At 37.9% G+C, this 25,021-nt stretch overlaps 2 protein-coding genes across 3 annotated transcripts; one reads left to right on the top strand and one right to left on the bottom strand.

The window, feature by feature from the left end:
- Positions 1-3,635: 3,635 nt before the first annotated feature.
- Positions 3,636-7,654, top strand: LOC124176687 (E3 ubiquitin-protein ligase parkin). 2 transcript variants are annotated; one of them, XR_006869438.1, is made up of 9 exons: positions 3,636-4,098; positions 4,232-4,445; positions 4,651-5,020; positions 5,105-5,306; positions 5,410-5,586; positions 5,675-5,809; positions 5,883-5,967; positions 6,103-6,285; positions 6,932-7,654. XR_006869438.1 is itself a non-coding variant. In XM_046558271.1 (8 exons), exons 1-8 carry the CDS (start codon positions 3,841-3,843, stop codon positions 6,210-6,212), a joined length of 1,551 nt encoding a protein of 516 aa, XP_046414227.1. In that variant the 5' UTR covers positions 3,636-3,840; the 3' UTR covers positions 6,213-6,341. The 2 variants fall into 2 exon arrangements, 1 of the variants encoding a protein (XP_046414227.1); XM_046558271.1 differs by lacking the exon at positions 6,932-7,654 and having other exon boundaries at positions 6,103-6,341.
- Positions 7,655-8,205: 551 nt separating this feature from the next.
- On the bottom strand, positions 8,206-14,280 carry LOC124187909 (T-box transcription factor T). Its single transcript, XM_046580090.1, has 6 exons — positions 14,015-14,280; positions 13,049-13,144; positions 11,385-11,628; positions 11,138-11,291; positions 10,311-10,496; positions 8,206-9,623 (listed from the first exon to the last, which is right to left on the bottom strand). Exons 1-6 carry the CDS (start codon positions 14,278-14,280, stop codon positions 8,827-8,829), a joined length of 1,743 nt encoding a protein of 580 aa, XP_046436046.1. The 3' UTR covers positions 8,206-8,826.
- Positions 14,281-25,021: the final 10,741 nt, after the last annotated feature.

Below are 25,021 nucleotides of genomic sequence, written 5' to 3'. Positions count from 1 at the left end.
ATCATTCAAACCACGTTCCCTGCTCACGATGCTAAATAACATTTATTTTTGGTCTCAATAGCTGCTAAGTGCGAGTGGCGGTGCCCATTATTTATTAAATCGCCCGATGACAGTTTAGAATTGGAAAAAAACATAATGTATTAACTATTGTAAATATTGAAGTTTATCATATCAAGTGATTCGAATTTTATTAGTTTTATCAATTTCATGCAATGAATTTGAGTATATTTGAAAATTATAACTGAAGTGCACACTTCAATATATGTTATATGTACGCATGTGTATAACTATGTATATTTATTCACACTTTATTCATTATTTTTTTTATGCGCTTTAATTTTGATCTACCAATAACGCAGTGGGTGCTGTTTTGTAGAGAGCGCATGAAATGAATGATGTATAAAAAATATTTCGATTCTTAAAACTATAAAATTGTAACCCTTCATCATTTTTATGGTGTTTTTTTTTTTCGTACATCTAAGCTCATGTTCATAAATATGACGTATGGTTGAGAAATTATCGATTTTTGACTGCCCATTTGTTTTGGGTAAATGTAATAACTGCGTTATAATGAGTCTATATTAATGATCCTAACGCATCGAACATATTTTCAAATACAGTGTGAATTGTATGTTAGTGCACAGTGTGTTGAGAATGAAAATTTATGCATCAAGAAATAAAAATAAAAAGAAGCTCTTGGTAAAACCTTATAAAGGCTAAGAGCTGGTACAGCTGAAAAATTGAAGTTCTTTTAAACCCGTCAACTTACTATACCAACTTCTTTATTAAATATTTATATTCCATACTTCAGTCATTGAAAGTTCGCGAATACAGACTAAAAGTTACCTAAGCATCATGAAAATAACACCGAAAGCTTTTTGTACTTCCCGAATTTTCCCCATTCACAACATAAGCTGTGCAGGCTTATCACCTGGTGCATCAGGGACTTTGCAGGCGTAATGCCCAGGCTGCTTGATTCGAATATTTAATCCATATTCATGCTTATATTCATTATTCAAACTCACTTGTCTAGCTTCAGACGATTCTGGATCTATAAATAGGTGTACATCTGCTTGGGTGTGCAAATGATTGTCTCTCTTTGGTTTTGACGGTTCGTCTTTACTCTGCATCATGAGTAACCAGTCCGTGTCTATCTGAATATTTGGTTCTTCATCGGGAACTTGAGTTCTGATATTGTATATCTGGTCCCAGTCTTTATAGCGACAGTACTTATCCAGCTCTGGCATTCGAGGGTCTTGGAAAAATAGAACGTTCTTATGCACTGCTGGTATAGGAACTCTGTCCGCTGCGCATTTCTCACACAGAGTTGGGTCGGGCTGTGAAATAATGCAGGCAATAGAGCAAATTGTAGTTCAAGTGAGATTATAAAAGCATTACATTTTTGATGCACAAGTCAATTCTACTTACATGATAATCCAATCTGTGATCTGATTCTTCTTTTACACATATCGGCTTACAGTTTGAATCTTCTGAGGAGGTTTGTTCGGAACTGTTTGATAACGAGGATGATAATGTACCGCTGTCTGAGAGACAAGTATCGTTTGATTGCGTTGTGGTTGAGGTCTCACGTTTTGTCGACAATTTACTTCCTTTACTGTCATCACTAAAACTTTGACTGGTTTCGAATGACATTTGTGATGGATCATGGGGAGAGAATTTATCTGTGCTACTTTGCAAGTCACATCGCATTGGTGAGTCTTTACTAATTTCCGATTCACCTCCGCAGAGTGAAGGTTTGTCCTGATATCCATTACCGCAGACATTTGTACTGTCACAAAGTACGTTACTAAAAAACCAATACACAAATATTTTTGCATCTCCGTGGGGAACTCGAATATCGTAAATTAATCAGTTAGACTAGAGACCCTTGGAGATTAAATTCTTTAGTGGAATATCGACTAACTTATTCTTTGGACACGTCGAAATTTCAGTAGACGGTTTCTCTGCAGGTTCTTTCCCACAAAAGTTCAATTTTTCGCCACAAATTGTCGTATAGGATGAATTGTCTTCATATAAACCTCCATCTTCCTTGATACGTCGGTGCTGCTTCTTTGATTTACATTTTGTGGATTTCTTGCCATATTTATACCAATCATTACTGTTATCATTTTGTCCGCAACATGACAGCAAGGCCACACTGACATCGCTATCCTCTTCTTTGCTGTACAGTGAATCTATGCAACATAGAATTTTACTGTGATGATTGCTTGGATTCTCTATCAAACATTAAGCATCATTTCTCAACCCTACAGCGTTCGCTTGCCTAAGTAATTTGATTATCTTACCTCCACAAATCTTGGGACAGCACGTATCAGAAGAATCTGATGGATTTATTCCGTTACTAGAATTGCACACAGAATCTGAATGTGCGGAGCTCTTTTCTGTGTCTGATTTATTGTCGACAGTTGTTTCGGAAAAATGTTGACAGGTGCAAAATAGTTGCTGGTCTTGCGGTGCGAGAAACCAATTCATGACGTTTGTTTTGAAATGCTCCGGTGTCCAAATATCTTCGGTGTATAATCTTGGGCAGCAGGCTTGCCATGGTTTTGCAGGTTCTGCTTTTACTGAGGAGACTTGAAAGAAGTTTTTTTTTTTGTTACTTTCACACAACCTTAGAAACAGACAACGTAATTTTTACTGACCCTTGTCGGATGATTGTGCTAACTTTGTTTGAACAGATTCTATCATCTCTTCAAGAATGCGATACCAGGTTGACGGAAACACATATTTTCGACTGCATCTTTTTTCGATCATCTGTTTCCTCTTCTCTTCTGCGTACATGGCTTTCAGAGATTCCATTAATCTGATACATTCTCTTTCACTCACACCAAGCAAGTTCAATCTCCTAGCTATTATACCGTACGCCTTCATCCTTCTCGATCGATCTTTGTAAAATGAATGCGTAGGGTCCCATAATATAGGATGAACTTTGTAGATGCTTAAAAACCTTAAAATGTTCACATTGGTCCACTTTTTGGCATCAGGGACAAAGCGCAGCCACCACTTTTGGTTTTTTTCAATCACATCTGATTGAGGTTTCGCTATTTTCATATCTTCACTGGTGGAAATTTTGAACTTTATTTTACCAAAACAATGCTATCGGATGATAATTATGAACCCAAGAAACGTAGAGACGAAATATATTACAGAGTTCAGTGCCTACTCGGCATTGAAACCGTGATTGAAACTATCCTCTTTGACCGAAACAACCGAAATTCAGTGGGTTGCTACCGTTATACTAGCGTTTTATTTGCTCACGGGATCGGCACGAAACTCAAATATTGTTAAAACTCCCGCATGGGGAAGAATTGATTGCAAATTCATAATTCAATCGAATAATTAAGGTAACGTACATAGTATATACTTTGGCTAGTAACAGATCGGTATATAAATATTCATCTGTACAGGTCTGAGCTACCTGATTTGAATCGATGCTGCGTGAAATATTGGGTGCATTTTATTTGTCACGTTTTGAAAATGAAAGGTTTGGAAAAAGCAGCCGGTTGGCTGATATTCGAATATTGCCCAATCAGGTGAGTCTTTCAACCATTTCATTTTCAAAAGATGGCGAATAGAATATGTCCTTTATCAGCCCCAACAGTCAAGTGCTGCACTCTGCGTCTGACTAGAATATATCTCGCACCTAATTTGGGTTCGAATGGTTCGAAATGATTTTTTGAAGGTTGTAAAATATACGTATTTGACGCAGAAAATACGCTTCATATGCAAACATTTACTCCTCCACATTTATCGCGATAACATTTGGTGTTACCGTAAAGCAAAATTATACGTAGAACTCCTTCGATATTAAAGACTATAATGAGTTTTCTGTTCAATCTTCTGAAGGGTGCCTTTTTGAGAATGTTGCAGTTGATTTGGTTCGGAAAACGAAAGATATCGAACTCATTGAGTATCTACGTGAAAACTAACACGGGAAATACGCTCTCCATTGATTTAGATCCGAAATGGGACATCAGAAACCTAAAAGAGATCGTCGGGCCTCAGCTTGGCATATCTCCCGAAGATATCAAGATCATATTTGCTGGTAAAGAGTTGCACAATTCCACGATAATAGAGGTATGTTAACAATCGTATAAGCAGGAGTAAACTGTCGTTTTATTACGGTACAAAATATAGTTATTAACAATTGTGTTTATCTACCTAACCTCAATTCTAATCTGAAATGTAAATATTTTTATCTGTTGTCTAGGAATGCGATCTTGGTCAGCAAAGTATTTTGCATGCCATAAAATTGCCACCCGGAAAAAATCGCCTTAATAGAAAAAAGGATACTAAAAATCTTATCGAAGAATCTATAGATGAAGGATCGGAAGCAAATGAAAGTGGAAGCAAACCTCTGAACGAAACTTTGATCGACTTACCATTGGACGATTCGGACCGTCATGAAAATCACAGCGAGCAGGGTATTCGTACATTTAGTTTTCCCCATTGCAATGACTTTTGTAGGATTAAAGTCTTGACGATAGAATTCTCGAATAGTAGATTTCTTGTTGAACAGAACAAAAAAAATTGGTCAATATATGTTTACGTAATTACACTGCAGTGTTTTTAAGCTGTAATTATTATCACAATACTCTTTTGAACTTGGTGGTTGTAATGATTTTACAGAGCAGCAACAAGCCCGTGCCCATTTTTACGTTTACTGTTCGCTGCCATGTAAATCAGTGGAAGCAGGAAAGCTGAGAGTGAGATGCGCGACATGTGGTAGCGGGGCTGTGACTGTGGATCGAGACCCTCAGTGTTGGCCTGACGTGCAGCAGCCTCGTAGAATAACTGTACATTGTGAGAATCACGATTGTCAGACATTACTGTCTTCCTTAGCGCAGAAGGATGAAGGTACTCCTCAAGTGAGATACGCGCAGTTTTATTTCAAGTGCGCCAATCACGTGAGTCTTGGAGAAAAAGATGAGGCGGTACCGCTTTATTTGATTAAACCAAATCTGAGAAATGTACCTTGTCTGGCTTGCACGGATACAAGGTAACGCTTTGATTTGGCACATAAATAATTGGTGTAGAAGTAAACGTAAGAAGAATTAATACAAGCTTTGTTAATACTTTTCAGGGACACGGTACTGGTTTTCCCTTGCGAGGCTGGACATGTAACCTGCCTGGACTGCTTCCGGGACTATTGCGTGGCTCGTCTGCGGGATCGTCAGTTTGAGTTTGACGACAACCACGGATACTATACCTTGCCATGTCCGGCTGGTTGCCAAAATTCGCACATATCCGAAGTTCATCACTTCCGTCTTCTCTCACCTGAGCAGGTACAGCGGTACCTAAAATTATTGGCCTCTTCTACTTTCACCGTCACACTCATTCCATAAATATCATTGGATTACCAATGAATTAATGCAATTCAAATTACAGTATGAGCAGTACCAACGATTTGGAACTGAGGAATACGTTCTAAGGGCAGGAGGACTTCTGTGTCCGAGGCCCGATTGCGGAATGGGAATTATTCCACCTGATCAGACTGATGAGGAGCGTAGTCGATCCCCGGATGAGGACGACTGTCGTAGAATTCAATGTATTGGTGGTTGTGGGGTACGTCATAGAATTGTTGCCAGTACTCGAGGACATTTAGCACTTACTCGCTGCTGAAAAACCACTATAATTCAGTGTTTTCCCATAGTATGTTTTCTGTAGGCGATGCTTGCAAGGTTTCCACGTAGGTGAATGTGACTCACAACAGCCTACGACGTATTCTTCTACCTCCGCCGTCTCCTGTCCTTCAGGCTATGCAATTGATCCTCTGCGAGCTAGCGAGGTAAGTAACACTATTTTTATTTACGTATTTGAATCGATAAACAATCAGACAGATAACCTAATTTTAATTCCAGGCCAAGTGGGACGAAGCGAGTAAGAAGACGATTCAAATATCGACGAAACCATGCCCGAAATGTAGAACGCCGACTGAACGAGATGGTAAGCTTATTCACGTATATTTTTCAGTCTTACCTTATTAAGAGTTTTTAACTCGCTTGCCCGTTATATTTGCCATAATTTGGATATGGAAATGATAATGAAGTATTGAGATTGGGGAACAATAATGATTGGCAGGTGGCTGTATGCACATGGTTTGTACAAGAGCTGGCTGTAGTTTCCAGTGGTGCTGGGTGTGTCAGACGGAATGGACGAGAGACTGTATGGGAAGTCATTGGTTCGGATGATGTTCTGAAACTATTTATATCAGTAATTGTTTATACTGTGACGGGATCAGGTTAATGCAACTTCGAAAGCCAGGTAAAATTGTGATAGGTATTTACCTACGTAGTGAAATAAATTGTTGTTCTTTTCAATTTTTTATTTTTATCATCAGAATACACCCTTTATACCTCTATACCTGAAACCTCTCAATCGCCTACGGGCTGTACAATATTTACATGGTAATAAAAAATAAGAGCACTGAACACTCACGGTTTTATTATCATTATAGTAAATTTGTGTAAGTCGATGTTGAAAAATTTTCTAGGTATATCGGAAAGTGATAGGCGGCAAATTAACAATTCGCGTCTCTAGGATATGGATATTACTGTTACTACTTAAGCTTTAGGCAAACATACACTGTGTGTATCTGAGTATTTAATTATACAGTATAAGGACTTTACCGCGATAATAGCTTATATTATTATGGTAGTTCCTCCCAAAATGAGTTTTCTTACAATCGTTCTAAGAAAAAAGTACACACTTTCATAACAGTATTTTACATCAGCTATCAAAATTGAGTGAGCTTGACCGTTTCAATCTCGAGATATTAATTGTCAAAGTTTCAATTCTCTACACCTGACTTCCTATCTCTGAGAATCTTAATGAAAAATGAGTATGTTAAAGCATCGTGACAAAAACTTTCCTCGCTGATTGTAGTATATATTTCACTGTACCGTTTCAGAGTAATTTTAATCCAAAGTTGAGGATTTTACGGTACGTACGACGTGATCCAACGAGAGTGAGAGAGACCGCCAACAAAGCTTGTGTACTTGAGGGGCGCATGTCTGTGTGTACAAAAATGGCAGGAACTACCTTAATGCTGTCCTGGGAGACGATAATCTTCTGTAATCTTATGCTAATTACCTATAATTATCCTACTCGTAGCCGTATCTTATTTACAGGCGACAAGAATTCGCCAGACATTCTTTCAAATGGACGGATTTTGTTCCGACTTACGTAGGTATTACTACCGACTTCAAGTACCGTAAAATTATTATAATTTACGTGTGTGTGTCTCCTCAATTGCATTATAACAGTAACAATCATCTCTATACTATCGTATACTGTCGTCTCGGTTTTATCGATAACAATTACGTTAACATTTATAATGTGCGTATTTGAAAAATTTGAGGTATAATATTACAGGAACAAGGGTGAAGTAAAACGTTTACGGTGTAGTCAAACATTAAAGTTGAGATTTGTTTGTGAGAGTGGGAGTGATAGAATTAAAAGTTTTTAGTCTTAGTTATATTTCACCGGAATCATACAGTAAACGCGCGCGTCTTCCACACAGTTTGAATATTTCACGTTAAAAATGGAAACTATCTTCTCCTGCAGCCTGCAGTGTTTTTTAAAATAAGCATCTACCTTCGTGCTCTATATTTGTCGCGCGAGCCTCGATGAACGATAAACAATAAACATGATGAGTTTAAAGATAAAGTACGGATTCCCATTATCATCGTTTACATTCTATTATTTAGATTGATTACTTTCGGAAAATGGTGGAAAAAAAATCGTGGTTAAGGGTAAATCATTCGGTACAAGTACGAGCAAATTACTCTGCGTGAATATTTTTAAGAATGTACTGGCTATACATTCCCACCCAAAAGTGAGTCTCGACAATACTGAATTCTTTATGATAAGATGAAAATCGGAAAAAATCAACCACAATAAAAACGACATGAAAATTAAATTTGAATTATAATAATGTCCAAAAGTTTTAACAAATTTTTAGGAAATGAATTCGCTGATTTTGTCAAGTGCACATTAATTTCTAAATGATTTTCTCATTATTTTGAAATTTCCGTTTTCGAACATTCGTAAAGGCTATCTTTACGATACTATTCGTACAATGCACCGGAAACTTCTTAATTTTAATGTACAACGTTTTTACGAAAAGCGTATCTAAAATTCACGATTTTTCCTCCATCGTTCAAAATTTTAAATTTTCGCTAACGATAATTTCAAAACAATGCAAAAATTCTTTAAATAATCATGCGCATTCAGAAAAATCAACAAATTCATTTCACATGACAAAAAAACATTCCCCAAAAATTTGTTAAACAATGTTTTATTTAGACAATTTATCGATAACTTTTTGGCATTATTATTATTCAAATTTAATTTTCTTATCGTTATTATAGTGGTTGATTTTTTTCCGATTTTTATTTTATCATAAAGTATTCAATATTGTCGACGAGACTAACTTTTGGTTGAGAATGTATAGCCAATACATCCTTAACTGATCGTGAGAAACGTGTTCCTCAATTCGTTGAAAATAACGTGTCCACGATACCTGTAGAATTCATAGGTGTCGTGAAATCAAAATGGCCGCCGTTGGTTCACCTGTGATTTTGTTTCGGCTGCACGATCTTATCCAGCGCAGAAATATTTTACTACCGCTACCCGACGCCAGGCAAAATACAGCAAGAATAATATGATCATACCTTTAGCATCGGCAAGGTAACGAAAATCGATAATTCAGCCTACGAAATTCACTCGTTATGTACGTTGCCCATGTTTTTCACCCTTCCACTTCTCAATTCACCGTAATGCAGGTGGATTACCTCGCCCCGGTCAAATAGCGGTAGTCTGTGGCGCAGGCGGAGGTGTCAGCGGTGACCAGTTCGACTGATGTTCGGCAGCCGATGCGTCCTGTTGCCTTTGCTGCTGTTGCTGCTGCTGCTGCTGCTGCTGCTGCTGTTGCTGCTGCTGATGGTGTTGCCGATGATGGTGATCGACGACCGAGGAAAACCTCCGGCCAGCCTCGCTAGCCACGTCCTCCTCTGGGTTTCCCTGCTCCGGGTACCCCTGGACACTCTGCATCTCCTTCGGCGCCTCGTACTCGGCGACCGAATTCGGCGAGGGCGTACCTTGGGGATGTTGAAGATGCAGCTGGGGGTGGTGGTGCTGATGGGGATGCAGCGACTGCCCGGGATGGTGGTGGTACTCCGGGTGATACTCGTCCGGTTCGGCGGGTCCGTTCAGCGGCTGATGGAGGCTCGGACCGCCCGGGGGATACGGGGATATCTGGTGGTGCAGATGCAGGTTCAGGTTCAGATACGGCTGCTGCATCTGGTCGCTCGGGGACGCCGAGGGGTGCAGCCACCCTGACGAATCGCCGCAGTGCGTCTGGCCGTGTGTCGCCGTGCTGCAGGGTGCCGATGGCACGTAGACCGTGCAGGAAGTCGTCGTCGTCGCTGGAGCCGAACCGGAGTGCGCGTACGGCGATGACGCCGAGGATGACGGCGACGGCGAGGCTGGCGGCCAATCCTGCAAAGTACCCGCGGCCAGCGCTTCGGGACTTCGAGGCGCCCAGCCGACGTACGTCGTCGAATGCAGCAGCGCCGGTCCGTAGGGATCGACGTGTTGCTCTGAGAAGTCGTAAAACCTCTTTATATGGTTGCTTTGTTGTTCAGGGACTTGAATAGATAAGGGACGGCTAGAAAGCGCTTCAAATGTTCGGGTCGCGATTGTTATTTTTCAGATCTCTATGCGGTTGGTCTCAGTCGAGAAGAAACGAATGATTTCAAGTCATCGACATTGATTTTCATTGTTACGCCCGATTTTAAATTATGTACTAGCCGTCCGGGCGATTTTCGCTGCTTTCCGGATTGGTTATGGTAGAATCACAAAAAATTATTGGACAGCGGTGGGAATGACCGAAAATGCTGGAAGATAGTATTCGAAATCAATTGGTAAACCGAAAGTCAACGAAAGTAAACGATAAACTAGAAATCGATAGAATTTTAACGAATTGAAACAATTCGGCGTTTACCGTAAGCAAGACTTACAACAATTTTTATAAATTTCAACGTTTGCCGCGTGATTTCTTCACCGCTATCGTGTGATTTCAAGTGATTTAGATATCGTTCGTCTCATTTAGCTGAAATTTGAAGACCATTCGAGGCGAGTAATAATTGTACCGACTGAATTCATTTCGTGTATAGGACCACCATATTCGGTTATAAAAAAATATTATACTGACTCGAATAATCAACATCGTAAACACGTGTGTCTGTGCAATGAAGATGGAGTGATGGGGAGTTTATTTGACTCACCGTCCTGAATGTACTTCGGCCTGAGCGTGTAAGGTCCGGGTCTACAGGCGTTTTTATGATTTACCGAAATGGAGGTGGGCAGACTGGTCGAGCCGCCTTGTGGTTGACTTTGGGCGACGGCAAGGGCTGACGCAGGGTTGTATTCGTAGCTCATAGTCGGCTGTGGTAGGAACCAAGTACCAGTGTCTACAACGTCAAGTAATATTTAGAATAAATCCAACTGCAGGAAAAGAACACGTCATCGGTTCGGTTCAAAGCTCGGAAAATATTTCAGCCGCAATGTGAACCAAACCTGATCATCGAAACATCGATTGCTGTCGCTGGTACACTGAGAAAAATTTCATTTGTTACATTAACTAGAAAAATTCAGTAAAACAGGTATCGTTAAAAAAAACTGTTTGAATATCGTTGGAATTACGAAAAACGAGGTACGCGTAACCATTTTGCGCTATCGTCGATCCTTTTTTGGTTATTACAACGCAAAATCAGTTCGTTCGGTTTACTCTACTTTTTTAGTTAAACAAGGCCTTAACGTCTGTTATTGTTGTAATGATAAAGAATAGTAACGGATACTAGACTTTCCGGCAACAGCTGGAAAACTAATTTTCATTCTCTACGTAGAACTATATTTTTCGATTGTGGTAAAAAATGAAAATAGTTAAGGACTGAGCGGTAACCGGAACTAAAAATTTCTCTCAGTGTACCCACATTTACACAAAGTCGCGAACAGGCAACGAGGCTGATTAGGTATTATCACAGTTGGCAATTATTGGTAAATGTATTCGAATATACATAATTAATACACACGTAATTAGCAGGCCACTTACATTGCGGATATGATTGAGTATCGCTGGGTCTCTCTTTCGCGTCCAAAAAGGCCTTCGCGAAGGGGTTGTACTTTATTTTGAGACTAGTTACTTCCTCGTTTTGATAGGCCGTCACCGCGATGAATTGCGTCTCGGGAAATCTGTAGGTAAGGACCTGCGATAGGTGGAAAAATAGATGAGTTTCCCGATTCGCTGAAGTAAATTTACCACTGCTGAGGAATTTAACGCCGCAATAGCGAAACCCTACCGTTCTCTGCTCCTCGGCACCAACTCTCACGAGGTGCACCCTGGGTTCGTATTTGTGCAACGAGTTCAGCATTATCTGTCCGTTTCCGTTAGACTTGTTCGTCAGTTTGACCTTCGCGAAGGACACGGCCTCCTTCATCCAGTGTGCACCGAAATTCGGACTCTCCGGGTGGATGTAGATCGGGTTCGGTGGAGCCACTTCCGCTTTTCCACCTGGCACCCATTCCCCGTTCACGTATTTCCACCTGCATTGTAATTTTCGTCAAACTCTCAATATTTACAGGACCTAACTGGGATTAACCGTGTTCCTTTAACGCAGTCTTTGACTAACGCAAGATTCGTCCCTTTTTTTCTTTCGAAGCGAAACTTCTTTAGCGTTGGTAACTGCGGAATATTGTGAAACGCTCTGTCGTGAACCGTCATGTTACGAAACTCCCAAACGGCACCTAAACATCGGTATTTCCTCCGTGTCCGAACACAAAAATTTATTTAATATTTCAATAAGAATCGGAAATTGCTGATTATCCTTTTTTGTCTCCCTCTTTCTCTCTCTCAATTTAAAAATTACGACACACCGCGAACAAAGAAAACATCTCGCCCATACAAATATCGTAGGAGCAAATTGCAAGGTGGAATCTCATTACGTTGATCAAACATTGCCGGTAGCTCATGTCGCGGTCACGTGACATTAAAATTCTCCTATTTTTTCCCTCCTACATTGCGCGGTTTCGTTACCACGTAATTTTTGTTCCTGCAATGACTAGCTGTGAGCTATGAAATGAAAATATTGTGCCCTAAACTTTCGCCGTTGCTTTCTGTTCGACATAGTTAAACATAAATAGACGATGTAACACGTAGCATATCAACGCCCGTGTTTACGACTCGCGATTGCACTCTTGCCTCGCAGTAGCGGTAATTCAAAAACCAGAAGGTTTACAGTCTAATATAAAATTGAAAAATACAAGTCCGATCTCTTCACCAATTTAGCCGGCAAACTATCAGCCTAATTAACGCCTCGTTCTCAATGTAGCTTGACTCGCACTATTTGTTTCAAATTCTCAAAGTGCATTAGGTGTACCGACCAAGCCTAAAACTCTTTTTCTAGCAGCTCTCCCGCGATCAGTTTGGACAAAAAAAAGTTTATACATTTACATCTTAACAAGTTTTGCGTTACCCTAATTCGAGAAGTGCGTATCATCTTCTTTGAAGGTTCCAACACTTTTTCTAACGCGTAATAATCTGTGGATCCAAAACCCTCACCTATATTCGATTTATTGCCTCCTCATATGCGCGGCGTTGTAAAAGCTTTCGTCGCGAGGAACCTGATATTTTACTACGGGTTATCTCGTCCTCAGGAATCATATTGTAGTAACGTGTCAATCGACAAGCTGTAAAACCCGTCAGCCGAGTGCCGGAGTGAAATACGACGTTAAAAGTATTACGCTTCTTCACAGTTAACTTCGACAAACTATTTCAAAGATGTATATATGTAGCTTATCGTACCGCTGACATTTCTGCGGCGTAAACTGGAGAACGATTATTGTCGAAGTCATCCTTCGGAGGAATTAACCGGTACAGAATTGCCCGTTACACGTTCTGCACACCTCTCGCATAGTACCGAATAATGACAAGAAACCGGATTTACCGCGATTAGTCCGTATTTACCTGTGAGGATCGACTTGCACGAACTCCAGAAGCAAAGTGTACATGGCCGCCGGCTCCAATCCTCTGGCGATGACTTTGACCACAGGAAACATCCGCCTGGAATAAATAACATCACTAAAACTTCCCAAAAAACTTGTACTGCGAAGCTGCTTGGATATTCCACGTAATATGTTGCACTTCACGATCGGTTAGTGTGGTCAATGATGTATGAATTTTTAGATTTTTTCATACATCGAATGAGAAATGCGATGAGGTGAATAAATTTAATCGACGGAGACTAAGAAATTTATATTCACGATCTACGCGTTGGCACTGATTGTTTTCTGAAATATCTACAAATTCTTCGGATTACAGTGAGGATAAGTATTATTGACACTTGATGAATCGGTTATCAGCAATCGATGGTTATAGCCGCATGGAACAAGGATTATTCAGGAAAAAACCTCCGAGATGTCAATTTTCAGACTATCCAACTAGAACTCAGAAGCAAACGAGTTTTCATCACGCGAAGGTGAATAAATTCGAATTTGAACAAACCAAGGCTGATTTTCCGAACAGTCAACGAGCAGAAAAAAAGCGAACAACAATCGAGTTGCCGAGAGATAATTTAATCGTTTCTGTAAAAATATCAAGAATCTTGGATTATAAACGGACCGAAATGAGGTCCACGAGGCCTGACCCAGCGTTAACGTCACTGCTTTTATTCCGTAGACCAAACTTCTTCAAGAAGCGTATAAAACCACCACTGAAATATGCCGTAAAAAAAGCATACAAAGATTTGGATATAACCATGACTGTCGTAATTTCCTTTCTCACGAAACAAAAAAAAGAAGAACCGTCAATTTCATAACACTTCCAAACACAACAAGCAGACAACATGCGAAGTCATAGAGAACTCGTCACGATATTTCAGAACGAAAACACCGTAGTTCTACCAAAGGCATCGCGATCGCGTAACGAACGCACCTTCCGTTCTTGGTGACGATCATCTCGTTGGTGATGCACTGAAACCTGGTCCACAGTTCCCTGTCCTCGAGGGTGAGGGACAGGCTCTGACCGGCGGAATTTGCGGGACCGGGAGTATCGTTCCTGTTCTCATCTACGAGATGATTGTCGCGGTCCCTTTCGCAGCAGGAAGACCTCGGCGGACTGTCGGGGGCTGCCGACGAGGATGACGGACCTGGGACGTTGCTGGTGCCGCGTTGGTGCTCCTGCAGCCCGGCGGAGTGCATCATTGACATTAATTTGCTTATATATATATATGTATATATATATATATATATATGCGTGTGTCTGTGCGTCTGCGTATATATGTATATATGTATATGTATATATAATATATATGCGCGCCTTCGGGGGCGAGAGCTGGTTCCAGGTTTCTGATGAATTTATCAATTAGAGGCGATTTAATCACCGGCTCGAGCTCACTAACACTTGACTAAACAAAGTAATTATTACGGTGGCCCGTAGCAGCCGACGTAGCTCGGGTACACCTCGAGTGGGTGAACACCTCGTTGTCACACTTTACTGCGATATTTCACACTACTCGGCGAACCTGGAGGCTGCGGCCGCAAGACTCGGGTATGCGGTTCCCTCTTGCCGCGGCTCACCTCCGGTCCTTCCGTCCGTCCCTCGTTCTACCCCCACGCCTCCGACGGTCTAATTAGCGTCGATTAGAAGGCCGCGATGGCTGACCGCTCCCTCTTTCCAGCCCCACCACCACCCCTCGTAACCGTCAGCGAGCCCTCCGCGTTGCGGTACCGTTTTTCCGGTTCCTACCAGGGTCTTTTTCCCAACGTTCGCGGCTCCCATTGGCCAAGGTGACGGTTCGACGCGTCCTTGTCACACCTCGTCGCCGTTCACCTCGTAGCCGATTGGTTGGCTCCGGGTCAGTTCGCCTCCAGGTAACCGGCTCCCGACTCCTTCGACTCGGCCGAAGTCGACGCCCCCGGTTACGTGTTTGCCTCTTGCCAGCGGCTCGCCTGCGATCGAGCTCAGTTACTACACGGTGTCATGACAAACGTCGTGGCCGTCCGCTTTCGCCCTTGGGATTCGAGCTACCGAAGTTGTCCGGCTCATCCCCGAGGAGGCGGAGCTTACGGGTGACTTTTTCTTGTTACAAGATTTGGCCCGCGAACTTTTATACAGAGAATGTACGACGCGTAGGTGTGCGATATGTCGGTGCCGATGACGATCGTCTTGCTTCGGACGCTGGTAATTATTACCAAGGACTTCTGTTTCTTCAGGGAAAAACTTACAACGCCGGATTACAAACTCGTCCACTTTCGACAACGGCTCGCAGCTAATATAAATCGAAACTCATCTTGTGTCGCCGTTATTGTTATACGGTTCACCGTTAGGATGCTGCACGAAGTGAGAAGAAGTCTTCTGCCCCACATGTAGAACGCGAAATCCTTGCAGGATCAACGGTAACGGAATTCGGTTATTTTTTTTTTTTTTTCATTTTATTCGCAATTTACTTCATCATTTTCATATTGTTATAATATTTGCCGGACGTAATTGCCACGGCTCGAATTGCAAAGGACTTCTTTGCATACCAGGGTTGCAAATTTTTCAATGAAAAAGTAATGGTTAATGCATTACTTTTTGATTAAAAAATTTGCAACCCTGTTGCATACCTGGTTGAGCAATACACTAATGAAATATCTCAATTTTTTACGTAATACAATGTTGTTCCTTTTTCCAATTGATTACTTAAATTGAATAGAATTTTTAATACTTTTCTCCTGTTCGATAATGATTATGTAATACTGTATAAATCGTCCGGTTCACCATAGATTGGGTTTCTTTTGAATGTTGAATGTTCTTTTGAGGTTTAAATTGTTTGAGAAATTGAAAAGCAGGTACGCACCTGATGCACAACATTTATAGAAAGGTATTTTTGTCCCCAATATCGTAGTCAAAGAAACGCACATATTAAATCCATTATAGCTATGAAGGAAAACGATAAAAGTCATGTTTTTAAAATTTTCATGTATAAACGCAATTCCGGTTGATTGATTATATCGCGATATATTTTAAGAAGCCAATTTCAATTATTCCCAACGAGTTAATTATCCGTTTCCATTTGCAGAGCAATTACTTTAGCTAATCTATATACGGTTGTCTTTTTTACAAATCCAATCAAAATAGTATTAAAAAAAAGAATAGGTGACATGGTTTGATTTGAGAAGAATTCAATTTTGCCAACGGTCTTAGATATAAAATACATTGGATTTACAAAATCGTGATTATTTTCATTTTTGTAAGTAGACAAGATTCGCTTTTCTCTACGAAAGCTTGGTATTCGAAAAACGAATATTACACAGTGGCCGATCTGCACGAGTTGAGGGTGATTTAAACTCGGCGAAAAAACACCGTTAATTCAAATCCAACTATTACATTTATTTCGAATTATATCTTATGAATTATTCGCGCCTCTTTCTCTGTCATGAAATGAATAAATATATTAGGGTGGCTCAATTTTTACCTTTTTTTCTATTTATAGTGGTACTCGAAAAATTTGTAACAGATATTGAAAAAAAATAAATAAAATTGTCGTAAGACCTGGAAGCGGTAGGAAAATATTTAGAGGTCGGTACCAATTATTGAAATATTATTAACTTATTTTCATGTGTACAGCATATTAGTTTACGTTTTTCGTACAGTGGTCCAATTAATCGCTCACCAATCAACAGCAAACTGCGCCCAACAATTCCGCAATTGGCCATTCTCGTCTTTTATCCGAAAGATTAATCGTCTCGGAGAAATTTGGATAGCAATTTTTGTTATCGAAATAAAAGTATCGCATCACTTTGATGTTCCAATTTCGTTTTCAGTACTAATTTTTACAAACAATAATTAATTGGACCGCGATACGAAAAATATAAACCACAATATAAGTCCTTAAAGGTGTGCACATAAATGTGAATAAAAAATATTACGATAATTGGTAGCGACCTCTAGATATTTTCCCACCTCCTCCAAGTCTTACGACAATTGTTTTCATCCAATATTTGTCACAAGTTATTCGAGTGGCACCTTGACGAAAAGTAAAGTTATAGAATGAGCTACCCTAAAATACATACATCCAATACTTTACTCGCAAGAGTGAGAAGTTTTTAGTTCCTTTCATTTTTTACCACGATCGAAAAAATGAAATTTCTCTCAGTGTATCGTGTTTAAAATTATTTCACCGCAATACCTGTAATTCTTATTAAGACACTGCGACCTCGCGGCTCTAATATATCCCACATTAACGAAGAGTCCGAATTAGACGGATAGATGGACGGACATGTAACGGTCGCAACGAAAGGATCCGGTCTTCTCCTGCAGACAAATTACAAAAATCAACAAAGTGCACGGCACGGGGTTACAGTGTTTGCGCGAGTGTTGCTGCATGGCGGAGGCCTACGAATTATTACAACACGTATAATATACGTGTATATACACGTAAATACATATAAATATACACATATATAGAAAGGTAATTTTATACCCACCTTGGCAGGTATAGAATCGCAGGCTCCGATATTTGAGGAGTTCGTTTGATCGTTTGTTTGCGATCTGCCTCAAGTTCGTTTCTTCTTATATACTTTGCTCCTGCAAAGTTTGCCCAACTAATTCACAAGAATTTCCAAACTGTCTATACGGCTCGATACAAGGCTTATAGCCTTACCGTTTGCCGAATTTTGTGTACCGAAGATCGTGAAGAAGAGGAAAGAAGAAGAATAATAATTAAAAAAAAAAAAAAAAAAAAAACGAAATCGAAGAGATAAAACACACCTCGGTATACAATATTTAGGTATGAGTGTGGAAACCAAGTCCTTGGCTTAAATATACTTCTGTAAGTACAACTATACGTAGTTCTTGTGTCAGACTGTTTTTTATCATACGAATGCAGATTTTAACACCTAATGTTACGTATAACCCTTCCTTCTCGATTCCCTGGATTGTCTGTATTTTTAAAAACATTACAACTCGTAATGTATAACTAATAGGTGAAATCGTATGTAAATTACGATAAATTTCGTATCGAAAAACGAATCTGCGTTAAAATCCGTGCGTGCAATGGTAGCCGTGAGCGTGTATAATACACGAATCGTGGGATCGAGTGTTGTAAAAATTCTTGGGTCAATCAATCTTTATTGTTTAGTGGCGCTTTAACATTTTACAACACACCTGCGGCAGCAAAGAACGTCGGCCCTCCGGGTCAACCCTTGGATAAGAGCGCGTGGGCGGTGGCGTAGCTGGATTTTACCTGACTTTTTTTTTACCTCTCGCCCTTCCGTTCCTCCTTTCATTTCTTCATGTTTCATTTTATTACATTTGAGGCTCACCGCCACTTGTTTGCCGTCAAAGTATGAGACACGATATAATGGAAGCTGTAATAATCATAACCGCCCTGCGGTCTTCGCCGGACTTTTAACCCGCCCTTTTCTGCTCCAATCGCGTCTTACCTGCTTCCGGTGAACACGTTTTTACAGATTTTTCGAAAAACCTGACCTGCGACACGGCAGCCGTGAATTGAATATATTCTACGCTTCGCTCGATCGTCATTTTATTATTCATATTTTTACCGACAAAGTTATGCACGTAGATAAATATATTATTTATCATGCCGCGAAATTTTTACGTTTATTTTTTATATATCTATTTGTCAAAGTCGTAGGTAATTTTAATTAAATATATAATATTCACCGTATTATGTTATACGATTGTAATATTTAACTAACGATATATCGACGGCAGTAATGATTGTGTAATAGGAACGCGATATATCGACCGGGGTTAAATCTTTCCTTGATACGGCACTGGAATTTTGGTTGCATGAATTATACTTAGCATTTTTTTTTCCAATAGATTCAATAATTGTTTCAATTACTTTCTCATTTATTTATCCTTCGTAATGAATTCGATTTTATGTAATGTAAATATCATTCCAATTCCGTAATGCATATAATTTTTGTCTTTCGTAAATTGAAAAATTCAATGTAATCAACATATCGTAATTGAAGTATATTTGTTTGTTCGATTTTAAGTGAAAGTTTCTGGTTCTTCATTATAAAGGCTAAATAAATGAGAAAATGATTGAAACAATTATTTAATCTTTTGAAAAAAAAAATCCTTCGCATAATTCACGTACTCAAAATTACAGTGCCGTATCAATGAAAATTTTAACCCCTGTCGAGATATTAAGTTCTACTTTTACAATTTGAGATGTTTGCAATTGATTGCAAATATTGAAATATCTTATTAACATTGAAGTATCTATAATAAAATAATAACAATGCGTGCACAATTAAGATCGCAGAAATTGGTGTAATAATGAGATAAGCGAAACAACCTTTCGCGGCATTGACGTGATACCTCATCTCCAATAAAGTAAACGTAGAAAATAATTCAATGAATCGGATACAAATGAATAATAGTAATAATAATAATAAAAACAACAATAACAATAACAACTACAATAATAATAATAATAATAATATTAATAATCTTACTCGTTAAAAATCGTCACATAATATCTTTTTCCAATTGTATCTGATTAGCCTCGAGCATCACGCAGATTCTGTCGTTCTGCTTTATTACCACCGGTTGTTTCGAATTTGCAACATCTTTGTCCGCCTCGATAAATTCGTTGAAATTTTCATCGGTAATACCGCCGTTGCTGATCGGTGTTTGACGATTCTGCTGATCGTAACTCGGGCACAAGTAGCCGCCGTATGATAAATGCTCGTGGCCAAGCAGCGTGCTGCTACTTTCGTGAAAAAGACTCGGCTGCTCGATAAACGCCGCTTGAAAATCCTGAGCCGTCGATCCGGGATGCAGCCATTCCTGACTCATCGTCAGCCGGTGGGAATAGTCCAAAAACGCGGCGTAATTCTGTTGAAATTTTTAAATACGAATTAATAAAAAAATAAGTAAACATGCGTTGAATTCAATAAATATGTATAAACAAAAGAAACGTTTCCTTGTTTAAAAAAAACTTATGAAACAACGTTTTCCTCGAGTGAAATAGCATTCGTGTTTTCTCCACATTTGGTTCTTTTGCAAATTTTCACCGCAGTTTCACTTCGATCGTCCGCTTTTACGTACAGGTATACTTATTCCCGTACAACGATGAACAAACTTGTTCCCCCCCCCCCCCCCCCCCCACAACCTTTTCAACAAAATAAAAAGATTTCTGATCGAAATTTTTTTTAAACTTTATAAAATATACGATCGATAACAAATACCGTGGCGTTTTCGATGCTCTGGCAGTGGCCTGCGAATTGACCGGGAGCGGCGCCGAGCCAGAAACAATCTTCGGGTAAAATTTGAAGCAGGTCTTCGTCGTGAACCGAAGACATCGTCGGGGTGCCGAGGACACTTTGGCCAGTAGGAGAAAATGGGAAGACGGGAGCGGGAAGATAGGCTTCGGGAATATTCTGACAGGGAAATGGAAGGAAAATTGATGTCATAAAATGTATCGGTTTCTATATATATAAACGTTTATTTCTCAATAATTTGATGATGATAATAATAATAATAATAATAATAATAATAATAATAGTAATAATAGTAATAGTAATAGTAATAATATAACACATCTTCCACCGTAATAATTTTATTTTCCTAATTGGATATTTCTTATATAATATCGGAGGAAGATTTGTTGCTGTTTGTTTTCTTTGTTTGTTATCTGACAGAATACAGGGTTTAATTATATCCGCATATTATTGTTTAATATATATATATATATATATGTGTGTGTGTTTATAACGCGTATAATTAGTCTGAAATGTTTTTGCAGTTTATATACGCTCGTTAAATTGGCTTTCGAAAATCCGATGTTCCGTATCGTATATCGTATTGTTCAATTGTACGAAAAGATCGCCACTTGCCATGGTAAGATATAAAATATAACGCGCCTGAGAAACTTGTATACATATCCGCGAAAATTTCACCTAAACTCCAACGCCTCGTACCGATCAAATCTATCACAGTACATATTTACATGTACCTACTTTCAGAACAATAGTACATAGATATATGTATAGATATATATGAAAATGATTTATCGAGCCACGCCGACGGAACAACTGTAATAACTGGAATTATCTACGTATATATATATAATACCTATACGTATTTCAAAGTTACCGATGATTTTGTCTAACCGGGCGAATTTGTGAATGAACTTGCAGAATTTGGAAATTTTTTTCGTTTTTAATTTCAAACGACACAAAATCCTTATGAAAACAACAATTTACTCTGACAGCAGTGAGAAAGTTGGGGGGAAAAGGATACCGATTTGTTTGAAAAAGAACCGAGCAAAAAAAAAAAAAACGCTTGGCAGATTTTAAACTCCGTTATTTATGTATCGAAAATGGCGGTTCAATCGATCTTAAAAATAGATGAATTTCTTTGCAATTAACAAACGATGCAGAAAACGGTACACGTCTTTTCGTACAATCGATCAATCGTTGAGTGTAACGTGTAAGCGCTTGAAATAGATACATTTTTTACTGCAGGAAAGAGAAAAAGAAGAAGAAGAAGAAGAAGAGAAAAAAAAACATACGTTTAGTAGACGAACAATAATGCGGATACAATATTAACTAACGATATTATATTAACCGAAAATTCTGTTTATAACAAAAATTAAACTTGCGAATATTTGAACAAAAATTATAAATCTTATAGCGATGATAAATATCGGAGAGAGAAAGAGCGAGAGAATAGAGAATTTTCATTCATTACTATTGGTGGAAATTACTTCTTTCTTCTCGCGTATTAGAAGTATTAGAAATTTCTCGACGACGGTGTCGTGTTTGATTAACATTGTGTTTGTCCGAGTTCCCTTCACGTGTGTTATTCAAAATTGAACAGAGTGATAGACGGTCGTAATCGTGTGACTAGGTGTGTTGAGTGTGTTTGTGTCTGTAAATTCAAATCCTCTGAGATCGCTAGTAGTGATGCTGTATTAGCATCGTTGAGCGATCGACTATGATCCGAGTCGCTAGAATTTTGGATTTTTTCTCAAATGACGAAGAATCCACAATTGAATGTATCATGCGTCAATCAATTCCCGTATTACAATAAAACGAAAGTAAGAAAATGGTTTATTTTACGCTTAAGCAATTGTCAAAAGAATTAACGATGATATTAAGATTATACAAAAGTAGAACAACAATAAAGTAATACATAGAGAAAAGAATGAAAAAAGAAAACTGATTGGTTTATCCTACAGCTCAAAAAACACGATCTATTACTAGTATAACAAGAGACTAATTAACACTACGCTACGAACAATTTTTTCGATTGATTAGACAACGAAAAAATTGAAGTTCCAATTATGGTGAAGGAATTCGTCAAATAATAACAATAACAATAATAATAATAATATTTCAAGCAATGTGCAGAAAGCGCGAGTATTCGATGAATAATTCCATAATTTTGAATCGCTCGTCGTTATATTTTATAGGAAGTTTGAATGCATTTTCCCCATGTCGGTTTACTATCGTTAATATCTGGATAAATTTATTTCTACTCAGCCTTGAATCTTTGGCGATGAACTTGACTAACTACAACGATAAGTGGATAAATGAAATGAATTGGAAGAGAAGCGGAACGTTTTCGTGACTATGAAACGAAAAAAGTATGAGTTAATTACCGTTATTATTAACTTTCGTGAATCGACTAATTGGTAATTTATAATTTGCATATATTATTTCGTTCATTGTAATTACGGAATTATTTGACTCTGAGAGAGAAAATCGTTCGATCGATGTTGTTTTCTTGTCTGTATTTCATTGAAATCTGAATATTATATATTATTAAGATCGAGCGTTTATCTCCTGCAGTGAAACAAAGGCTTCTAGGATTGTAGAAATAAGAACGGAATAAAGGAAAAAAACAAACTGACGTTTAATAAATTCAGATAGTTAATTCCATGTAATTCTTTTTGTTTTGTTTTTTAATGGATTATTATAAATGCGGTTTACCGATTACACAAACATTCATTCATTGTACTTCTATATTCTGCGGTTTATCATATTATATAATGTGTATTTCATACGGAAACGATCGAGCGTTAATTTTATCGGTTGAATTATGAATAATTAAGTAACTGGAAGTGCTTCACTTTCTTAAATTTTCATCTAACTTTATCTTTTAATATAATTGTATAATATATATATATTTATTTATTTATTTACTTTTTTTTCATCAACTCTTGGTTTCATTTCTTTTATACTACTTCTGGAGTATCGCAAGTAATAATTACAGAGATATGAATTAGAACATCAATCCCGAACATCATGACGTGCAACTGACAATGAGTGAAATCTATAAAAACGTCTCGATGACACAGTTTTGTAATCTACAGACAAATCGATATTTGGGATAAACGGAGTTGAATCTTTTATTCGCGAAGCTACGACAGCAGATTCAGTGATAAGATCAGGAAAATTGAAATCGTAACGAAATCGTTACTCGGGGTTTTTGTATCCGCGTGTATACTTTTTGTCTCGTCTGTTTATGCACTGAAAAAATTATCGCTTGCACACGCGGTAGAAAAGAAAAAATTGCGTCCGAGTGATTTTTATTTTTTTTGTTTCTTTTCGTTCCTTCTTTGTTTATGGTTTTTAAGAAAATTCTACATGGACGTATATAATGTATATTTATAATGCGATGAGAAGTTATAGTTGTTAGAATTTTTATTCCACTTCACCGTGAGATCAACTTTTATATATATTAATTTAACAAAGAACTATTAAATTAAAAGCTAGAATGATATATTATATACGAATGACGAAGCTCAATTATAGGATGTATATTTGTAAGGATACAAGGAATGCGGAATAGCATAAATTCGTCATAAGCATAGTTGACACAAAAAAGAACAAGAAAAAAAAAAAAAAAGAATGAGAAAAGTACGAGATTACGCAGTCGCGGGAAAATTGACGATATGCATAATTTAATTAGTGTGATATTTCCGGGTCGGGTTTATTAAATTTTGTTTTTTTTCTTTTGTGAAATCCTGACGAAAATAATTACCCGCTACATCGGCTTTCGATGAAATTTGAAAAAAAAAAAAAAAAAGTAAAAACTCGTATGAAATTATTGCGGCTAATAACTTATAAGCAGTAAGAAAGGATAGATGAAAATAATAAGACAAGAAGTGAAACAATTGTTAAGGAATAAAAATGACAGCGTAATGTGATTATAATTATATAAGTCATGTCATATTTATACGACGAACATGCGACGATGATGGGCATTGGAAATGCGAAGGTAAATTAAATTTTTGGTCCCATTATAGGTACGTGATGGGTGATCGATCTAGCATGAATCTTTACGAATAATGATAAATTAACGATTCCTTTTTTTTATAATTTTCTTCAAAACTCCCCGTTTTTTTTTTTTTTTTTGGATTTTTGGATTTTTTTTCCAATTTTTTTTCTTTCTTTCCTCCTTTTGTTCGTCTTTCTTTCTCGTTAATCATACGTTTGTTATAGATATAGGACTTTCGTTTATACATGCTTACATGTAGATATTTTTTTGAATTTCTTTTCACAAGATATATAATCCTTCCTCTATCATCCTCTGCGGTACTCTATATATATATATATATATAATTGCCTATATTATTGTTGTTGTTATTATTATTATTAGAATTATTATTATAATAACATTCACGTAATATGAATCTATATATCGTATTATAATATATGTATATATAATATATCTACTCAATATCACATATTTAATCATTTCAATAATGAATAATATTAATTTATATATCAATATATTAACAATGACAAGTTGTTAACATATACAGAATTCTTACTTTTTTTTTATCAACTTTTTTTTTTTTTTTTTTGGTATAGTTTTTTTTTTATTTTTGGTTTTTGATTATCTTTATGTGTATAATATAATAATACGTAACGTACGAGACAATACACATGCATGCATTGTTAAAGTTTG

Source organism: Neodiprion fabricii, chromosome 1 (assembly GCF_021155785.1).
Source record: "Neodiprion fabricii isolate iyNeoFabr1 chromosome 1, iyNeoFabr1.1, whole genome shotgun sequence".
Lineage (NCBI taxonomy): Eukaryota > Metazoa > Arthropoda > Insecta > Hymenoptera > Diprionidae > Neodiprion > Neodiprion fabricii.
This window is presented reverse-complemented; position numbering and strand designations above follow the sequence as displayed.

What these genes read in the sequence shown, in the direction of transcription:
- LOC124176687 (XM_046558271.1), top strand. Translation starts at nt 3,841, where the DNA reads ATGAGTTTTCTGTTCAATCTTCTGAAGGGTGCCTTTTTGAGAATGTTG. An exon ending in ACAATTCCACGATAATAGAG is followed by an intron (nt 4,099 to 4,231) that starts GTATGTTAACAA and finishes TCTGTTGTCTAG; the next exon opens with GAATGCGATCTTGGTCAGCA. An exon ending in CTGGCTTGCACGGATACAAG is followed by an intron (nt 5,021 to 5,104) that starts GTAACGCTTTGA and finishes AATACTTTTCAG; the next exon opens with GGACACGGTACTGGTTTTCC.
- LOC124187909 (XM_046580090.1), bottom strand. Translation starts at nt 14,280, where the DNA reads ATGCACTCCGCCGGGCTGCAGGAGCACCAACGCGGCACCAGCAACGTC. An exon ending in GTGCAAGTCGATCCTCACAG is followed by an intron (nt 11,629 to 13,048) that starts GTAAATACGGAC and finishes ATTACAATGCAG; the next exon opens with GTGGAAATACGTGAACGGGG. An exon ending in TACTCAATCATATCCGCAAT is followed by an intron (nt 10,497 to 11,137) that starts GTAAGTGGCCTG and finishes TTGACGTTGTAG; the next exon opens with ACACTGGTACTTGGTTCCTA.